Below are 18,036 nucleotides of genomic sequence, written 5' to 3' on the forward strand. Positions count from 1 at the left end.
CCAGGGAGAAGGTAAGAGGAAAATTGGGCTTAATGCGTTGAGGCTGACTACCTGCTAGCCAGGAACAGGAAGAATGCCAGGGAGAAGGTAAGGGGAAAATTGGGCTTAATGCGTGTGAGGCTGACCACCTGCTAGCCAGAAACAGGGAGAATGCCAGGGAGAAGGTAAGGGGAAAATGGGGCTTAATGCGTGTGAGGCTGACTACCTGCTAGCTAGGAACAGGGAGAATGCCAGGGAGAAGGTAAGGGGAAAATGGGGCTTAATGCATGTGAGGCTGACTACCTGAAAGCTAGGAACAGGGAGAATGCCAGGAAGAAGGTAAGGGGAAAATGGGGCTTAATGCATGTGAGGCTGACTACCTGCTAGCTAGGAACAGGGAGAATGCCAGGGAAAAGGTAAGGGGAAAATGGGGCTTAATGCATGTGAGGCTGACTACCTGCTAGCCAGGAACAGGGAGAATGCCAGGGAGAAGGTATGAGCAGGGTTCTTGGAAAATGGGGCTTAATGCATGTGCGGCTGACTACTTGCTAGCCAGGAACAGGGAGAATGCCAGGAAGAAGTTAAGGGGAAAATGGGGCTTAATGCATGTGAGGCTGACTTCCTGCTAGCCAGGAACAGGGAGAATGCCAGGGAGAAGGTATGAGCAGGGTTCTGGGAAAATGGGGCTTAATGCATGTGCGGCTGACTACTTGCTAGCCAGGAACAGGGAGAATGCCAGGAAGAAGGTAAGGGGAAAATGGGGCTTAATGCATGTGAGGCTGACTACCTGCTAGCCAGGAACAGGGAGAAGGTATGAGCAGGGTTCTGGGAAAATGGGGTTAATGCATGTGAGGCTGACTACCTGCTAGCCAGGAACAGGGAGAATGCCAGGGAGAAGGTAAGGGGAAAATGGGGCTTAATGCATGTGAGGCTGACTACCTGGTAGCCAGGAACAGGGAGAATGCCAGGGAGAAGGTAAGGGGAAATGGGGATTAATGCACCTAAGGCTGAATACCTTCTAGCCAGGAACAGGGAGAATGCCAGGGAGAAGGTATGAGCAGGGCTCTGGGAAAATGGGGCTTAATGCATATGCTTAAAGTATCATCCTTTATAAGCCTGTGCAGTCCGCATAAGTTTATCAGGGATGACACTTGTTGCTTTTGAGCTTACCTGAATACAACGTGCTCATGTTGAGCTTTTGTTTTCGCCTTTTGTGTCTGTTGTGCGTCATCCGTCTTGCATCGTCCATCGCCAACATTTACCTTGTTAATACTCTAGAGGCCACATTTATTGTCCAATCTTCATGAAACTTGGTCAGAGTATGTGCAACGATGATATCTTTGAGGTGTTAAAAACAGTTATTGTTGGTTGAAAAACATGGCTGTCAGGGGGCGTGGCAGTTTTCCTTAAATTGCTATCGCTAAACCTTGTTAACTCTCTAGTAGGCACATTTATTAACCAATCTTCATGAAACTTAGTCAGAACATTAGTCTTATGATATCTTGGATGAGTTTGAAAACGGTTTCCATCTGCTGAAAACATGGCCACCAGGGGGCGGGGCATTTTTCCTTACATGGCGGGGCATTTTTCCTTATATGGCTAAACCTTGTTAAAAACCTTGTTAACATTTTAGAAGTCACATTTTTAGTCCGATCTACATGAATCTTGGTCAGAACATGTGTCCTCATGATATCTTAGATGAGTTTGAAAATGGTACCAGTTGTTAAAAAAATTTGGCTGCTAGGGGGTGGGGCACTTTTCCTTAGATGGCTGAAGTAAAACCTTGTTTACACTTTAGATGTCACATTTAAGTCCAATCTTTATAAAACTTGGTCAGAACATGTGTTTTAATGATTACTCTGCTGAGTTCGAAAATGGTAATGGTTTGAAGAAAAACATGGCCCTATAATGGTATAGTGAAACCTTGTTAACACTCTACAATTTACATTTTTTAGTGCTAATTAAACTTAGTCAGAACACTTATTCTAATGACTTCTCAGTGGAGTTCACAAATTCTTCTGGTTTGTTGAAAAACATGGCTTCCAGGGCGGGGCAGTGTTCCTTTTATGGCTATAGTGAAAACTTGTTGACGGTATATTAACCACATTTATTGACAAATCCTCATGAAACTTGGTCAGAACATTTATCCCAATGAAATCTAGGCTGATATTGAAACTGGGTCATGTCAAAAACTAGGTTACTAGGTCAGGTTATGTTAGCTCATAAACTAGGTCACTAGGTGAAATAAAAAAATGTTAATATATGTACTCTCGAAGTCACTTTTTTGGTCCAATCTTCAAGAATCAGCTCACACTTCTGAAGAATAGTCAAGTTCCTTTAAGGTTCTAAGGTCCCAAATGGGACCTAAAAATTCCCAATGGAAAGTTTCCAAAAGAAGAATAAAGTCTAAACATGTAAATGATCTCCAAGTGAAGCTTTATAAGTTGAACCTTAGAAAATATCATATTGAAATCACTTTTATTATAAATTTCAAAGTATTTGGAAGCATAAAATTCCAGAATTGGTGAAAAAAACACTGAAATGAGATTATATGTTTGCGTTTCAGGAGAAAGAATTTCAGAAAAAGATGTTGTCTGGCCTGAAGACAAAACCATTAAAAGAGAGACAGGGTAGGTCGTGTGATTCAATCTTTTCAAAGTTTTAATCAAATTATTTGTATTGTTTTGATCCGCTCAGGCTAATCGGGGATGACAGTTTCCGTCTTGTTTTTCTGTTTTTCTTTGCTAAGAAGAGACTTTCTTTAAAAGAATAATATCATAAAAGCGGAAAGTGTTGTCCCTAATTAGCCTGTGGGGACTGCACAGGCTAATCTGGGACGACACTTTACGCACATGCATAAAACCGATTTTCACATAGCATGGCTCATATATATTATAAATGTTTATTAGTATGATTATGAAAAATCTAGTTTTGCACGACTGATGTGCAATTATGCATATCATGTGATTGTCTCAAAGTGATTCACTGCATTCTTGTCTGCAGGTCCAGCAGTATTGAAGAAGAAGGTTCGAGCTTCCAACCCGCATGTAGTCGGCAGTAAAGTGAAGAAATCCAGCGTCAGTGGCAGCATTGTCAGACCTGTCAAGAAGATCCCTTGTAGGTTAAAAATGAGTGGTAATCATTGAGACTTTTATGCCATTTATTTGGGCAGTTTATTGTGAAAAGGGGTTTTATGCATGTGCGTAAAGTGTCGTCACATATTAGCTTGTGCAGTCTGCACAGGCTTATAAGGGACAACACTTTCTGCCTAAACTGGATTTGTGCTTAAAAAAGACTTTGTAAAAACAGAAAATATCATAAAAGCGGAAATTGTCGTCCCTGATTAGCCTGTGCAGACTGCAAAGGCTAATCTGGGACGACACTTTATGCACATGCATTAAACTCCTTTTCACAGAGCGCGACCCATTGAAATTATTTGAACTTTGCTTTTTGAAAACATGGCTTAATGTTAATTGAAATGGTTAACAATTTCATTTAGTTTGGTCTGAATGATGAGTTTGAATGATTGACACCACTAAACATTTTTTATATCATGACCATACATTGGTCTGGTCAGTCACACTACTTGGCTGCCTATTTCCAGGGACCATGCTAAATGCTGCATGTTAAGTGATAATTATTGTCAGGGTGAGTTTAAGTAATGCCTCTCCATGTATGGAGCCCCTCTGCCATGAAGTCCCTCATTCTTATCTGCCATCATTTCTTCTCTCAGCTGACCAAACAATGGTTAGATGCTCAATGTCAATAGTATATTGTGCCTGTGTAGTTTGCTTAGGCTTATCTTATTATACACTTTCCGTCTCAACTGAAATTTGTTAAGATGGGACTTCCTTTAAATAAGAAAAATCAATAACAGCAGAAAGTGTTCTCTCTGATAAGCCTGTGCAGACTGCACAGACCAATCTGGGACACCACTTTACGCACATGCATTAAACCCAGTTTTCCGAGACCGCGGCTCTACTGATATCAATCAATACTTTTCGCCTATGCTAGATTTTTATTTATAAGATACCTCCTTTACGTTGAAAATTCCATAAAGGAGCAAGTCCATTACCCGATCTCCATTACTTTTTCGCCAATGACCAAACATATCTTTCCCCCCAGTGACAATCCATGATGAGGAGGACCTGTTGCCCGTCCTGCTGGATGAGTTCCCCCACCTGCACCTGTCCTTGCACACCTGGCATGAGCTCTGGCGTAAGGGCCTCACACAGATAGAACAGATCACACGAGCATACCAGGAGGTCAGGCGCAAGAAATCTCTCGCTCAAAACCAGGTATGTAGCTCGTCTGTGTGGTTAGTCTCTAGAAGAAATCTCTCGCTCAAAACCAGGTATGTAGCTCGTCTGTGTGGTTAGTCTCTAGAAGAAATCTCTCGCTCAAAACCAGGTATGCAGCTCGTCTGTGTGGTTAGTCTCTAGAAGAAATCTCTCGCTCAAAACCAGGTATGTAGCTCGTCTGTGTGGTTAGTCTCTAGAAGAAATCTCTCGCTCAAAACCAGGTATGCAGCTCGTCTGTGTGGTTAGTCTCTAGAAGAAATCTCTCGCTCAAAACCAGGTATGCAGCTCGTCTGTGTGGTTAGTCTCTAGAAGAAATCTCTCGCTCAAAACCAGGTATGTAGCTCGTCTGTGTGGTTAGTCTCTAGAAGAAATCTCTCGCTCAAAACCAGGTATGCAGCTCGTCTGTGTGGTTAGTCTCTAGAAGAAATCTCTCGCTCAAAACCAGGTATGCAGCTCGTCTGTGTGGTTAGTCTCTAGAAGAAATCTCTCGCTCAAAACCAGGTATGCAGCTCGTCTGTGTGGTTAGTCTCTAGAAGAAATCTCTCGCTCAAAACCAGGTATGTAGCTCGTCTGTGTGGTTAGTCTCTAGAAGAAATCTCTCGCTCAAAACCAGGTATGCAGCTCGTCTGTGTGGTTAGTCTCTAGAAGAAATCTCTCGCTCAAAACCAGGTATGCAGCTCGTCTGTGTGGTTAGTCTCTAGAAGAAATCTCTCGCTCAAAACCAGGTATGCAGCTCGTCTGTGTGGTTAGTCTGTAGACAATTTTACAGACTCATAATGGAATGTTTTTTTCATGATTGATTATACTTAAATTGCAATAGTTTCATAAACTTCTTTTGATCATACATATGTTACTTATATGAGAATATATAGTTTGTCAACATAGTAGATATAGTCTTTAAGTTCTTGTTTGCTTAGTAAAACCACATGGATAAAGATTTAAGTATATAATGCTTTATAAGACATCCACAAACTAACTCTAGAATGCTTATTATAAGTGTAGAAGCTACCTGCTAGCAAGTCATATGTGGGGTGACTCCACCTTTGCTTAATGTCAACTTTTTTCTATTCTGCCATGTTATAGACTTTTTAAAGCCCCTTACTTTGGCTAACTACAACTTTCTGTATCAAATTTTAAAATGATGAACCCTTTCCCAATAAGAAGCAAAGTAAAAATGGCTATGTGCAAACAGCATAAAACCAGAACAGCCTGTGAGTCACTCGCAGTCTGTTAAGATTTAATGCTGTTTGCTGCAAAATCAGTACCTAAGGGTTGGAGATGAAGCCTTCGAAACTTGAATCTAGTTAGAAAGGTCTTCAATTGAATATAAGTTTCCAAGGGACTACAAATTTGTGAAAATACGTATCTAAGTGGTTAAGGGTTAAGCATGCTGGCTAACTGTTCACATATAATATTTTCGTCTCTGCTAACTGTCCGCTGTGTTCTCTGTTCACAGTTAATTGTCAGCTATGTTCTCTGTTCACAGTTAATTGTCAGCTTTGTTCTCTGTTCACAGTTAATTGTCTGCTATGTTCTCTGTTCACAGTTAATTGTCAGCTATGTTCACAGTTAATTGTCAGCTTTGTTCTCTGTTCACAGTTAATTGTCTGCTATGTTCTCTGTTCACAGTTAATTGTCAGCTATGTTCTCTGTTTACAGTTAATTGTCAGCTATGTTCTCTGTTCACAGTTAATTGTCTGCTATGTTCTCTGTTCACAGTTAATTGTCTGCTATGTTCTCTGTTCACAGTTAATTGTCAGCTATGTTCTCTGTTCACAGTTGGAGGAGGCAGAGCAGAGGCAGGAGATCATGGTGAACATCGTCAAGAAGGAGCTCCAACATGAGCAGAGACTGGTAGGTAGTGGGACCATACAGAGCAGTAGCGTTCTGAGAAAACCGGGCATAATGCATGTGCGTAAAGTGTCGTCCCAGATTAGCCTGTGCAATCATAATTATTCAATATGTAAACAACTGCCTGCACCAGATTCGATAAACAGTTAAACTGGCGGTTAACCACATACCGGCGGTTAAAAGTCGGTAACTTGTTAGTTACTGGTTGATGAGCGTTTGTATAAAATTGGGTTAGATATACCGATCGGTTAAAACCCAGTTAAAAATACCCTGCTCCTCTAGGTGGGTAAGAACAAGTAATCGAGAGGTAACTTACACAAAATTGGACGAGTCGCGCGAATTTATAAAAGCTCACCATCAACAACCTTGACAATCTCGACGAGTAAACAGACAATTGCAGCGACTGACAATTTATTTGACTTAATTTACAGGGCAATATGTTTTCCGACTTCGGACAACGAATGTAAGGACGCACAGAAGGTGTTTTTAGCTCATCTATTTTTTGAAAAAAAATTATGAGCTATTGTCATCACCTTGGCGTCGGTTTCAGCGTTGGCGTTGGCGTCGGGTTAAGTTTTGTGTTTAGGTCCACTTTTCTCATAAAGTATCAATGCTATTGCATTCAAACTTGGTACACTTACTTACTATCATGAGGGGACTAGGAAGGCAAAGTTAGATAACTCTGGCGTGCATTTTGACAGAATTATGTGCCCTTTTTATACTTAGAAAATTGAAAATTTTGGTTAAGTTTTGTGTTTAGGTCCATTTTATTCCTTATGCATCAAAGCTATTGCTTTCATAATTGCAACACTTACTAACTATCACAAGGGGACTGTGCAGGCAAAGTTATGTAACTCTGACTGGCATTTTGACAGAATTATGTGCCCTTTTTATACTTTGAAAATTTGGTTAAGTTTTGTGTTTAGGTCCACTTTATTCCTAAAGTATCAAAGCTATTGCTTTCATACTTGCAACACTTACTAACTATCATAAGGGGACTGTGCAGGCAATGTTATGTAACACTGACTGGCATTTTGATGGAATTATGGGCCCTTTATACTTAGAAAATTGAAAATTTGGTTAAGTTTTGTGTTTTGGTCAACTTTACCCCTAAAGTATCATAGATATTGCTTTCATACTTGGAACACTCCCAAACTATCATAAGGGGACAGTAAAGGACAAGTTGCATAACTCTGGTTGTCATTATTACGGAATTATGGCCCTTTTTTGACTTAGTAACTTTGAATATATGGTTAAATTTTGTGTTTAAATCCACTTTACTTCTAAAGCATCAAGGCTATTGCTTTCAAACTTCAAATCCTTTCATGCTATCATGAGGGTACTGTACCTGGCAAGTTGAATTTTACCTTGACCTTTGAATGACCTTGACTCTCAAGGTCAAATTATTTAATTTTGCTAAAATTGCCATAACTTCTTTATTAATGATTAGATTTGATTGATACTTTGACAAAACAAACCACAATAGACTCCACCCAAACCATCCCCCCCCCGCCCCCCCGAATCCCCCCTCCCCTGAATTTTTTTTTCTTTTCTTAAAGATCATCTAATAAATGACCACCACACCCTAACACTATACCCCCACAACCCCCCCCCCCAAAAAAAAGATAATGTAATAAATGACCACACTCCCACACTATACACCCCCCTCCACTCCACCCCTCCTCCACTCCACCCCTACCTCCTTTGTGATTGAAATTGAGATAGGTCCCTTCACCTTTAAAAAGAAAAATAGATGAGCGGTCTGCACCCGCAAGGCGGTGCTCTTGTTTATATTCTGTTATGGGTATGCCGTGTGTGATCGCATGCATCAATGGCGCCCACCTTAAAATCATTTCTCAGAGAACAGGGAACGACACGAGTACAAACAAAAACAAAAACACGTTCGAACTAGTAACTTACCTTTAATAATCCTTTAAAATCCATAAATAATCCATTTAACTCATTAATTGACGATTTTGCATCTAGGGTCTTTAATAATTATTTTAGCATAGTTAAATAAAGACTCTTATGCCATCCAATCACCATATTCAAATGAGTTTATGAACTTGATAAACTTTCTTCTTCGTCACACGCTACGTCATGTACTCTACATTATTTGTTCGAATGAACCGGAGCAGTTTATAAAATAATAGCCATTGGTAAACTCGGTTGCATTTGCAGATTTCTGCATACAAACATATGTTTAAACTTGCACAATGTTTTATTTGTCTTTGGTAAATGCCCTTATTGTACAAGAAAATAATTTAATATATAGATCTAAATACACAAAGAATGGAAAAAATTCCATTACACAATAATAAATGAGAGGATAATACCCGTGTACAAAATGGGACATTTCAAATTTCAGTGTGGTGCTATTTTTACCATCCAATACTTTACACATCTCTATGCCTAACGTGAATTAAATCGGAGAGCAAATATTGCAGATTATTTATGAATTGTGCGATATTTGTATGGCTTGTTGTACATTCTAAAATGTAAAAAGTATATGCACGGAATATAAACAATGCACATTGCACGAAATAAGGAAAATATGATAAATTGACAATTCAAATATGACGATATACAGTACATGTACATGTGAAATAAGTCGCGTTTATAATAAATCGTCAAAAAGACTTGCACTTTTCTCAATTGCAATATACAAGATTGGACTATTGACAGAGTGATTTTCGGATGTAATTTTTAGTTAATGATATACTCAGCGTTGTGGTTTGAATGTTTAAAAATCGTTCTTTGGCGAAAGATATTATTTTATAACGCAGTCATGAAAACAGGCTATAAGCCAAATGAGAAGAATAGGCTAGCATGTAACGACGACCATGTATATGTTACATCACTTAAAACAACAAGAAAAGTAGGCGTCTTTGCAAGCAGTCTCTCGCTGTTGGAAGCACCAGGGATTGCACTAAATGATGCAATTCCCGACATCATCATGCATTTTTCCCTGGTCATATGTTCGTAAACACTTTAAATAATTTGATGAACTAATAATTAAAATGTACACTTTATTGTATTGTGAATTCATTTGTAAATGAATTTGATAAAAAACAAAACATGTCGCTGTTTATTTTGTGTTAACGAAATTGAAGCGTGACACTTCGCGCGAAAATTACATCATTAGAAAATGCCTTATGGGAATGTTTTGGTTAAATTTACAGATGGTTATGTTATTCAACGGTTATGTTACTTTGCGGTATATCGTGTTTATACAATCGAGTTACCTTGAAGGTTACTTAACCGGAATAACCGCAAACTTACCAGGGTTTGAAAGTTACCGAGCAGAAACTTAAACCAGCGTTTATACAATCGGGTGCTGATGTTTAGTGAGTTCAGTAGCAAACAGAAATTTGCTATTAACCCTTTTGCCCCATAAGAAGCAAAGTGAAAAAGGCTTTTGCAACCAGCATAAAACCAGGACAGCTGCGAGTAACTTGTAGTCTGTTCAGGTTTTATGCTGTTTGCTGCTCATCAGTATCTAAGGGTTGGATATGAAACCTTTAAAACTTGAATTAAGTAATAAAGGTATTTAATTAAATTTAACTTTCTATAGGAATACAATTGTGTCAAAATACATATATAAGTGGTAAAGGGTTAAATATGTATCTAAGTGGTAAAGGGTTAAACTAAACTAAATGACTACTCAAATGTCTGACAATCATTATTTGCTTCAAACAATATCTCCTAAACAACTGGGCAGATTTTGACCAGACTTCATTGGAGTTAGGCTTTGATGGCCCTGTATTCAAGTGTTCCATTGCATTGTATATGTAGATCAAGTGGAATCAGATAGTGGTCCTCCAGAAGTTTGTTCAAATCATAACCAAGGGGACATAACTGATGATATGTCAGGGGTCACATGAGTAATAAAGACTTGTATAGCAAAATAGCTCTAATAGTCTTCTCACAGCAAATATTACCTATTGAGTGAACAAGGGCCACCTTGGCCCGATTGCTTTTATATTTTTACTGAAATTTCTAAAAATTACAGACCTCCTTTGAAAAATAACAAATATTAGATTTTTTGGGGCCATCCTAGCCTTTGATTTGCTCAAAATAACACAACTTACATTCATTACAACAGAAAGATGTAAAGGATCGCCGTGCCACAGCGATCACTACTCGTAACAAGATACACGAGCGGCGCATGCAGTCTGCGCGGTCACGCCACTATTATGACGAGTACCAGGTCAGAATGAGGGCCAAGATGCTCAAGAGACGAACCAAGGAAGAAATGGTAACCTCACAAGAGATTTTATTTGAGCCCCGGTCTGTGAAAACTGGGCTTTATGCTTTTGTGTAAAGTGTTGTCCCAGATTAGCCTGTCTAGATTAGCAGTCTGTAAGGCTAATCGGGGACACACTTTCCCCCATAAGACTAATCTTGGATGGCACTTTACCCACATTCATTAAGCCCTGATTTCACAGAGTGAGGCCCATTGTTTATATCTTATTAAACCAAGTACAATATATTTGTACAAAATTACAGTAAAGAAAATGGTATCATCAATATTAAAGTAAGCTATAAATAATGTGAACTATTTATTTCTTCTAATCATCAAAATGCTAAAGAGATAGAAGATGCATTTATTGATAGAGAACGGATCATAGGTGCCGGGATGAAGACAGCTGATCCAATGAAGCTTAGAAAATGAAAATATTTTTGTTTTCGTGCCAAACCAAATAAACTTTCTCATTCTCAGCTCCTACCTATGTTTACGCACTTGCTTATAGCCTGGTTTCCCCAGACCTCGGCTCATATCTGACCACGCTTCCTTTCTGTGTGTCTCAGCTGTTCAAGAAGTTGTTCCAAGACGGCCTGGAGATCCAGAAGGAGCGGCTGCACGAGCTGCGCAAGTACGCGCGTGAACACCGGGACTCAGAGGCTCGCGTACAGAGGGACCAGATCGAGTCCATGGAGAACTAGTATCCTTTACTGGACACCTGTAGACAGGGGGGCGGGGGGGGGGGGGGTCCATAGAGAACTAGTATCCTTTACTGGACACCTGTAGACAGGGGGCGGGGCGGGGGGCCATGGAGAACTAGTATCCTTTACTGGACACCTGTAGACAGGGGGGGCGGGGGCCATGGAGAACTATTATCCTTTACTGGACACCTGTAGACAGGGGGGCGGGGGGTCCATAGAGAACTAGTATCCTTTACTGGACACCTGTAGACAGGGGGGGCGGGGGTCCATGGAGAACTAGTATCCTTCACTGGACACCTGTAGACAGGGGGGCAGGGGGGTCCATAGAGAACTAGTATCCTTTACTGGACACCTGTAGACGGGGGTGGCGGGGGGGGGGTCCATGGAGAACTAGTATCCTTTACTGGACACCTGTAGACAGGGGGGGGGGGCAGGGAGGTCCATGGAGAACTAGTATCCTTTACTGGACGCCTGTAGACAGGGGGGGCGGGGGGGCATGGAGAACTAGTATCCTTTACTGGACACCTGTAGACAGGGGGGGCGGGGGGGGGGGGTCCATGGAGAACTAGTTTCCTTTACTGGACACCTGTAGACAGGGGCGGCAGGGAGGTCCATGGAGAACTAGTATCCTTTACTTGACACCTGTAGACAGGGGGGGGTCCATAGGGAACTAGTATCCTTTACTTGACACCTGTAGACAGGGGGAGGGGGCGGGGGGGCCCGGGTATTTGAAAACTAGTATCCTTTACTGGACACCTGTAGACAGGGGTGGGGCGGGGGGTCCATGGAGAACTAGTATCCTTTACTAGACACCTGTAGACAGGGGGGGGGGGGGGGGCGGGGGGCCATGGAGAACTAGTATCCTCTACTGGACACCTGTAGACAGGGGGGGGCCGGGTATTTTCCATGCTTGTAAATAAAGTGATCAATTTTTAATAAAAATAGTATTTTTAAGTATAAGATTAGTAAAAGTTACATGGCTTCAACCCTGGAAGGTAAAGGTGAGCAATATTCTAACAGCTGCTTGGAAATACTGCGTTATATTGGAATAATACAAATCCAGAAAAATGGTCATGAGACAAATTTTAAGTACCTCCCAGTGTTTTTTTTAAAGGATTCATTTCAATTCTTTTTATATCACTAAGATCACCACAGGCTTCTTTTAAATAAGAACAATTCTGATGTGTGTTTTTTTTAATTATAAATGGTTGAATTGCTACACGTGTGAGGTCAACAATCCACACAATTATTATGTTGCAATTTCGTGTAAATATGAAGCATTTGTTAAACATATATTAAGGCGTACTTGCAGTGCAAGATAATGGGGGCTAAATGACGATGCAGAACATTTTTGGGTAAAGAAATATGGCGTACTGTTAATAATGTGGGTAGCTTGCCTGAATAATATGGAAATTGAGGGAAAGTGTTTATTTTTCATGGTCACATAATAGTCATGAAATTGTTTAGTAAACTCTGTGAAAAAAATGCAGAAAGATCTATAACAATTTAGAGCAAACAAACCTGAATTCAGTAGTCAGAAATTATCGATTTAGTCAGTTATTATGAAGATTTAGAACCCTCAATTGGTGGTTTAGGTCAATTAATTTGTTTGCCCAAGGTGCTGGTCAAACAAGCAGGCAACTCTTCTTAAGATTCAATTACAAAACAGCAGATGTTATCGAAAACAAGTCCAAATAGGGGATTATATGGTACTAACCCTTGAGACCCCACTTGAATGTGGCGTATTGTTTCGTACATTCCCTGAGACCCCACTTCAATGTGGAGTATTTTTTCCCATGTTCCTTGACTGGTGCCCAGTTATCGTGACCAGTTCCAGATGCTGGCAGAGAATCTCTCACAGGAAAAGGAGGAGCTGGCAGTGAGAGAGAGGGCCCAAAAAAAGGTGAGAACATGTAGGGGATAATTGAATGAGCCGTGCTATGGAAAAACGGGGCTTAATGCACGCACAGGCTAATCAGCTTAGACACTTTCACTTTAATTTTTATGCCCCCCAGATCAAATGATCAGGGCTATATTGTTTTTTGCCTGTCTGTCTGTCTGTCATTGTGTGTGTCTGTCCCAAAACTTTGCATGGAGCTGCACATTTTGAGTGGTGAAAGGTCAAGGTCATCCTTCAAGGTCAAAGGTCAAAAAAACAAAATCCAAGGGAAGTTACAAGCTTTAAAGGGAGATAATTTCTATTTTACATTGTTTATCATTTGGCAGGTACAGATCATTTTCAAAAGGGAAGAAATATTTTTTAAAGGGATATAATAAAAAAATTAAAATTATAATTCAAAGCGACGCAGTAGGGGGCATTGTGTTTCTGACAAACACATCTCTTGTTTTGTTTAAAATGAAATGTATTTTAAACCTAAACAAAACACTACTCACATGCATAAGCCTTTCCCATGGATGGGCAAAAATAAAAGGCGTAAAAGGTCATAACCCTCAAATCAATGAATATTTCGTACAATATTTTGAAAAATTAAGTTAACACATAAGAAATCAGTGTTCCTTATAGCAATAGCCAGAATTTCAAAGCTGGATGTGGTCTGGTAGCATAGACTTACCAAGATACAAAGTGCTCTTGTTTTTGTTTTTTTTGTGGAACAATATATTCAACACATCTTCATGAACCATATTATATGTTTGTGTATAATATATTGTGCCACAAAAACGAGTATTTTGTATCTCATAAAATCTATGTTACCCTACCACATCAAATTATCTGGCTAAAGTTCTGAAAGACCCTGGAAATCAAGTTAATCTTTCTAGTAATTTGCAAACACATCTAGGAAATGCTCTTTAATGCTAAAACTGAACATATAGCTGGATAGAGCCAAAAGGTTTAAAGTAACATAAATACTCCTAATCTCTTAATGTTTCGCAAAATATTTCGAAAATTAGAGTAAATACTGAAACCCTGACTTTGTATGTATTTACTCTAATTTTCGAAATATTTTGCGAAACATTAAGAGATTAGGAGTATTTATGTTACTTTAAACCTTTTGGCTCTATCCAGCTATATGTTCAGTATTAGCATTAAAGAGCATTTCCTAGATGTGTTTGCAAATTACTAGAAAGATTAACTTGATTTCCAGGGTCATTCAGAACTTGAGCCAGATAATTTACACCAATATAGTGCACACTGACAATAGTGTTCTTGATCAATTGCTTAATAGTCCCTCCTACTGTAGCTTTAAATGAAAATGGCTATATATGCTATAAAAGTGACTCCCAGGCTGTTCAGGTTTTATGCTGTTTGCTGCACTTAAGTATCAGAGGGTTTGAAATGAAGCCTTTAAATCTTGAAGATATGAACAAAATTAATGTCTTTAATTTAATTTGATTTTCTAAGGGACTACAAACGAGTCAAAATGTGTATTTGAGCAGGGAATAGCAAAGCATGTTCTGCATGAGTGGTCGGCTTTGCATCATAATTGTGTGTGAATCAGGTGCTGGGCTCGATGAAGAAAGACCTCATTAATACATGTACATAATGTGTTATCACAGATTAGCCAGTGGAGTCCAATCCTGCTAATCAGGGACAACCCTTTCCGCCTAGACTGGATTTTTGTTTAAAAGAGACTTGCATTGCCATTCTTTGTAATTCAGGTCCTGGACTCGATGAAGAAAGACCTCCGTAAGAAGATGGAGACCGAGATACAGACGCTACAGCAACAGTTGGTACGTGACGATGATGACGTCTACTTCAGACAACTTGACGCTGACCGAGTCATACGAGACCTCAAGGTCGCTAAGTACCAGGTCCGTATATAGCGTCGGGCTCTGGCGCTACTGATGTCATAGGGAGGGGAAACCGGGCTAAATGCATGTGCGTAAAGTGTCGTCCCAGATTAGCAGTCCACATAGGCTTATCAGTGATGACACTTTCCCCTTGTATGGTATTTGTAGTTGAAATGAAATTTCTTCTTAGCAAGTATCTAGTTCGGGTGAAAGTATTGTCCCAGATTAGCCTGTGCAGGACCCTTTATGCACATGCGTTAAGCCAAGTCTTCCCAGAACCAGGCTCCATTCTGTGTGTCAAGGTGTCTTGGCACTACTGATGTGATAGGGAAAGATTGAAGAGCTGGAACTATTGTGGTGTTTGTTGTATGTGATAGTTGTGATAAACTGATCTGATATGAATTCACAGAAAATGACGTGAAGTGTTCTGCTGTAATTCACTTCAGGAATTATTGTGATATGTTATTTTTAATGTTGTTTTACTGCTACAATATTTGTTTTTACAACAGTTTTCACAGTTTTTGTTAATTAAACACTAGATTCAATAGTATTGCTTTCATGAATACCATTTTAAATATATATAGAAAGAAATCTGAAAAAAGGCACTCATGTTTACAAATTCAAATCATGCATGATCTTGCTGAAGCACATATTGCACATCAACAAGTGAATGTCAATTGCTGCTGATGAAGGAAAGTGACTTTAACAAAAGTATGTTTTCTAATGAGATGTACTAAACAAGCTGTCGGTACAAGACATGTACATTGTGATCAAAAGTGGGTCTAGTTGTTGTCTGTTGCTTCTTAATGGAAAACAGAGACTACCAGGATGTGAAATGTTCACAACATAATATTGGAAATAAATCAACATTTCAACACAAGTTTGAATATTAAGATAAGTGCACTTTTTGATGCACAGGGATTTCCAAGTATGCAGTTTGTATTCAAACTAAAATATTTAAACTTCCTATCAATAAAAACAACAACATTATTAAGTTCGTATCGACTGACTAGGTTTATGTTTGTTTATTTCTCAAACCACCTCAATTATGTTTGTATATTTCTCAAACCACCTTAATATTGTAAATTTGTTAAATTCATCTCGTAGCTGGAACTAAATGTTTTACTGTTTTTTATTTCCCTTTGAAAGATAATACTACTGCCCAATTGACAAGGCCTATTTGATGCACTTTGTATGTCATCTTGTCTGTCAGAAGCCTTTGCACCAAATGGAAATTTCATGTTAAATTTAAAGTAAAGAAGGTGCAATTCATACAGTTACTGCTTTTTGGCCACATGTCCCAACATTTTTCACAGAAAGTCCGGATTTGGAACTGAAAACTTCTGGCATGTTTGATATAAAGAAGGTACAAAAGAACTTGATTTTTATGGCTATTTTCAATAGAATACTTCTGTCATCTCCTTTACACATCCCAGTATGAAATCTTTTTTATTGTTATTTATTTTAGAAATGACCATGTGTCAGAAGAGTGTCTCTGGGAATGTGTCTCAGCTGAACATTTGTGTCAAATAATTGGACTTGTTTGCATTTTGATTACATGTGTTTTTTAACCCTTACCCTCTCAGAAGCAAAGTAAAAATGGCTATGTGCAAACAGCATAAAACCAGACCAGCCTGCGAGTAACTGCGAGTAACTTGCGAGTATGTCAGGCTTTATGCTTTTTGCTGCTCATCATTACATAAGGGTTTGAAATGAAGCCTTTAAACTTGAATTTAGTAAGAATTAAATTGAACTTTCTATGAGACTACACATGCATCAAAATACGTATCTAAGAGGTAAAGGGTTAATGTAAGTACAGTGGATTTCACAGACTTGATGTGAGGCTCACTCTGGGAGACCGGGCTTCATGCATTAGCAGAAAGAGTCCTCCGAGATAAGCCTGTGCAGTCTGCACATACGGAATTTTTTGTTTTAAGTTAGTCTTTTCTTAATGCAAAATCCAGTCTAAGTGTTGTCCCAGATCAGCCACTTTAAACACTTGCATTAAGCCCAGTTTTCCCCTGATCAGCCACTTTAAGCACTTGCATTAAGCCCAGTTTTCCCCTGATCAGCCACTTTAAACACTTGCATTAAGCCCAGTTTTCCCCTGATCAGCCACTTTAAACACTTGCATTAAGCCCAGTTTTCCCCTGATCAGCCACTTTAAGCACTTGCATTAAGCCCAGTTTTCCCCTGATCAGCCACTTTAAACACTTGCATTAAGCCCAGTTTTCCCCTGATCAGCCACTTTAAGCACTTGCATTAAGCCCAGTTTTCCCCTGATCAGCCACTTTAAACACTTGCATTAAGCCCAGTTTTCCCCTGATCAGCCACTTTAAACACTTGCATTAAGCCCAGTTTTCCCCTGATCAGCCACTTTAAACACTTGCATTAGGCCCAGTTTTCCCCTGTTCAGCCACTTTAAACACTTGCATTAAGACCAGTTTTCCCCTGATCAGCCACTTTAAACACTTGCATTAAGACCAGTTTTCCCCTGATCAGCCACTTTAAACACTTGCATTAGGCCCAGTTTTCCCCTGTTCAGCCACTTTAAACACTTGCATTAAGACCAGTTTTCCCCTGATCAGCCACTTTAAACACTTGCATTAAGCCCAGTTGCCCCAGAGTGTGGCTCATATGTTTTAAGTGCAGCTGCTATTTGCTTAGCATTATTTGCATTTAAATTATTGAATGATATTTTACTAAAATATTGTGTATATTTTTCCACGAACCGCAGATATATACAATACAGAAGTATTGTTGATTGTCATATGGTGTACAACATGTAGTATAAACTGTAATGCCATGTAGGAAAAATACATTTTAATTTTGTCATTTGTTCATGTATTGTTTTTTTACCTTTATAATTATTAATGCTTTGAAGAGAATTGTAATTGTAAATCATGCAAGAAATAGGTTAATTTGTAAATAATAGTATATTTAATTTTGAAATAAACATTTTGAAGCTAAAATAAATAGTTTGTGTCTGTTAGAATGGAAATATGTTCCCACTCTTGTTATTAATGTGTGAATACACAACTCCTTGTAGTTCTTATGGTTGACCATATTACAACCTTGGCTAACACTCTTTGTCCTTTCGGATCTTGAGAATCCTGCCTGACACATAAAAATGTTAAACTAGTATTCAGTTAGTTTCCAGCGTAATTCACTGGGGAATGGTAAATACTAATAGATATAACCAGGGATC

General features: G+C 39.2%; 1 protein-coding gene across 2 annotated transcripts in view; it reads left to right on the top strand.

Moving 5' to 3' along the window:
* LOC127859421 (centrosomal protein of 95 kDa-like) overlaps nt 1-17,804 on the top strand; it is a 60,082-nt gene extending 42,278 nt beyond the window's left edge. Inside the window, exons 14-22 of one of the 2 annotated variants that reach the window (XR_008039379.1) lie at nt 2,546-2,609; nt 2,983-3,096; nt 4,105-4,277; nt 6,060-6,134; nt 10,237-10,389; nt 10,944-11,077; nt 12,897-12,981; nt 14,697-17,056; nt 17,101-17,804. Coding sequence is in view for 1 of the 2 variants with exons in the window: in XM_052396789.1 (XP_052252749.1) it covers nt 2,546-2,609; nt 2,983-3,096; nt 4,105-4,277; nt 6,060-6,134; nt 10,237-10,389; nt 10,944-11,077; nt 12,897-12,981; nt 14,697-14,861 (963 nt within the window). In the remaining variant the exon portion in view is untranslated. Of the gene's footprint in view, nt 1-2,545; nt 2,610-2,982; nt 3,097-4,104; nt 4,278-6,059; nt 6,135-10,236; nt 10,390-10,943; nt 11,078-12,896; nt 12,982-14,696 lie in introns of both variants that reach the window. The other variant, XM_052396789.1, reaches the window with a different exon arrangement.
* The last annotated feature ends 232 nt before the right edge of the window (nt 17,805-18,036 follow it).

This window comes from Dreissena polymorpha, chromosome 1 (assembly GCF_020536995.1).
Source record: "Dreissena polymorpha isolate Duluth1 chromosome 1, UMN_Dpol_1.0, whole genome shotgun sequence".
Classification (NCBI taxonomy): domain Eukaryota; kingdom Metazoa; phylum Mollusca; class Bivalvia; order Myida; family Dreissenidae; genus Dreissena; species Dreissena polymorpha.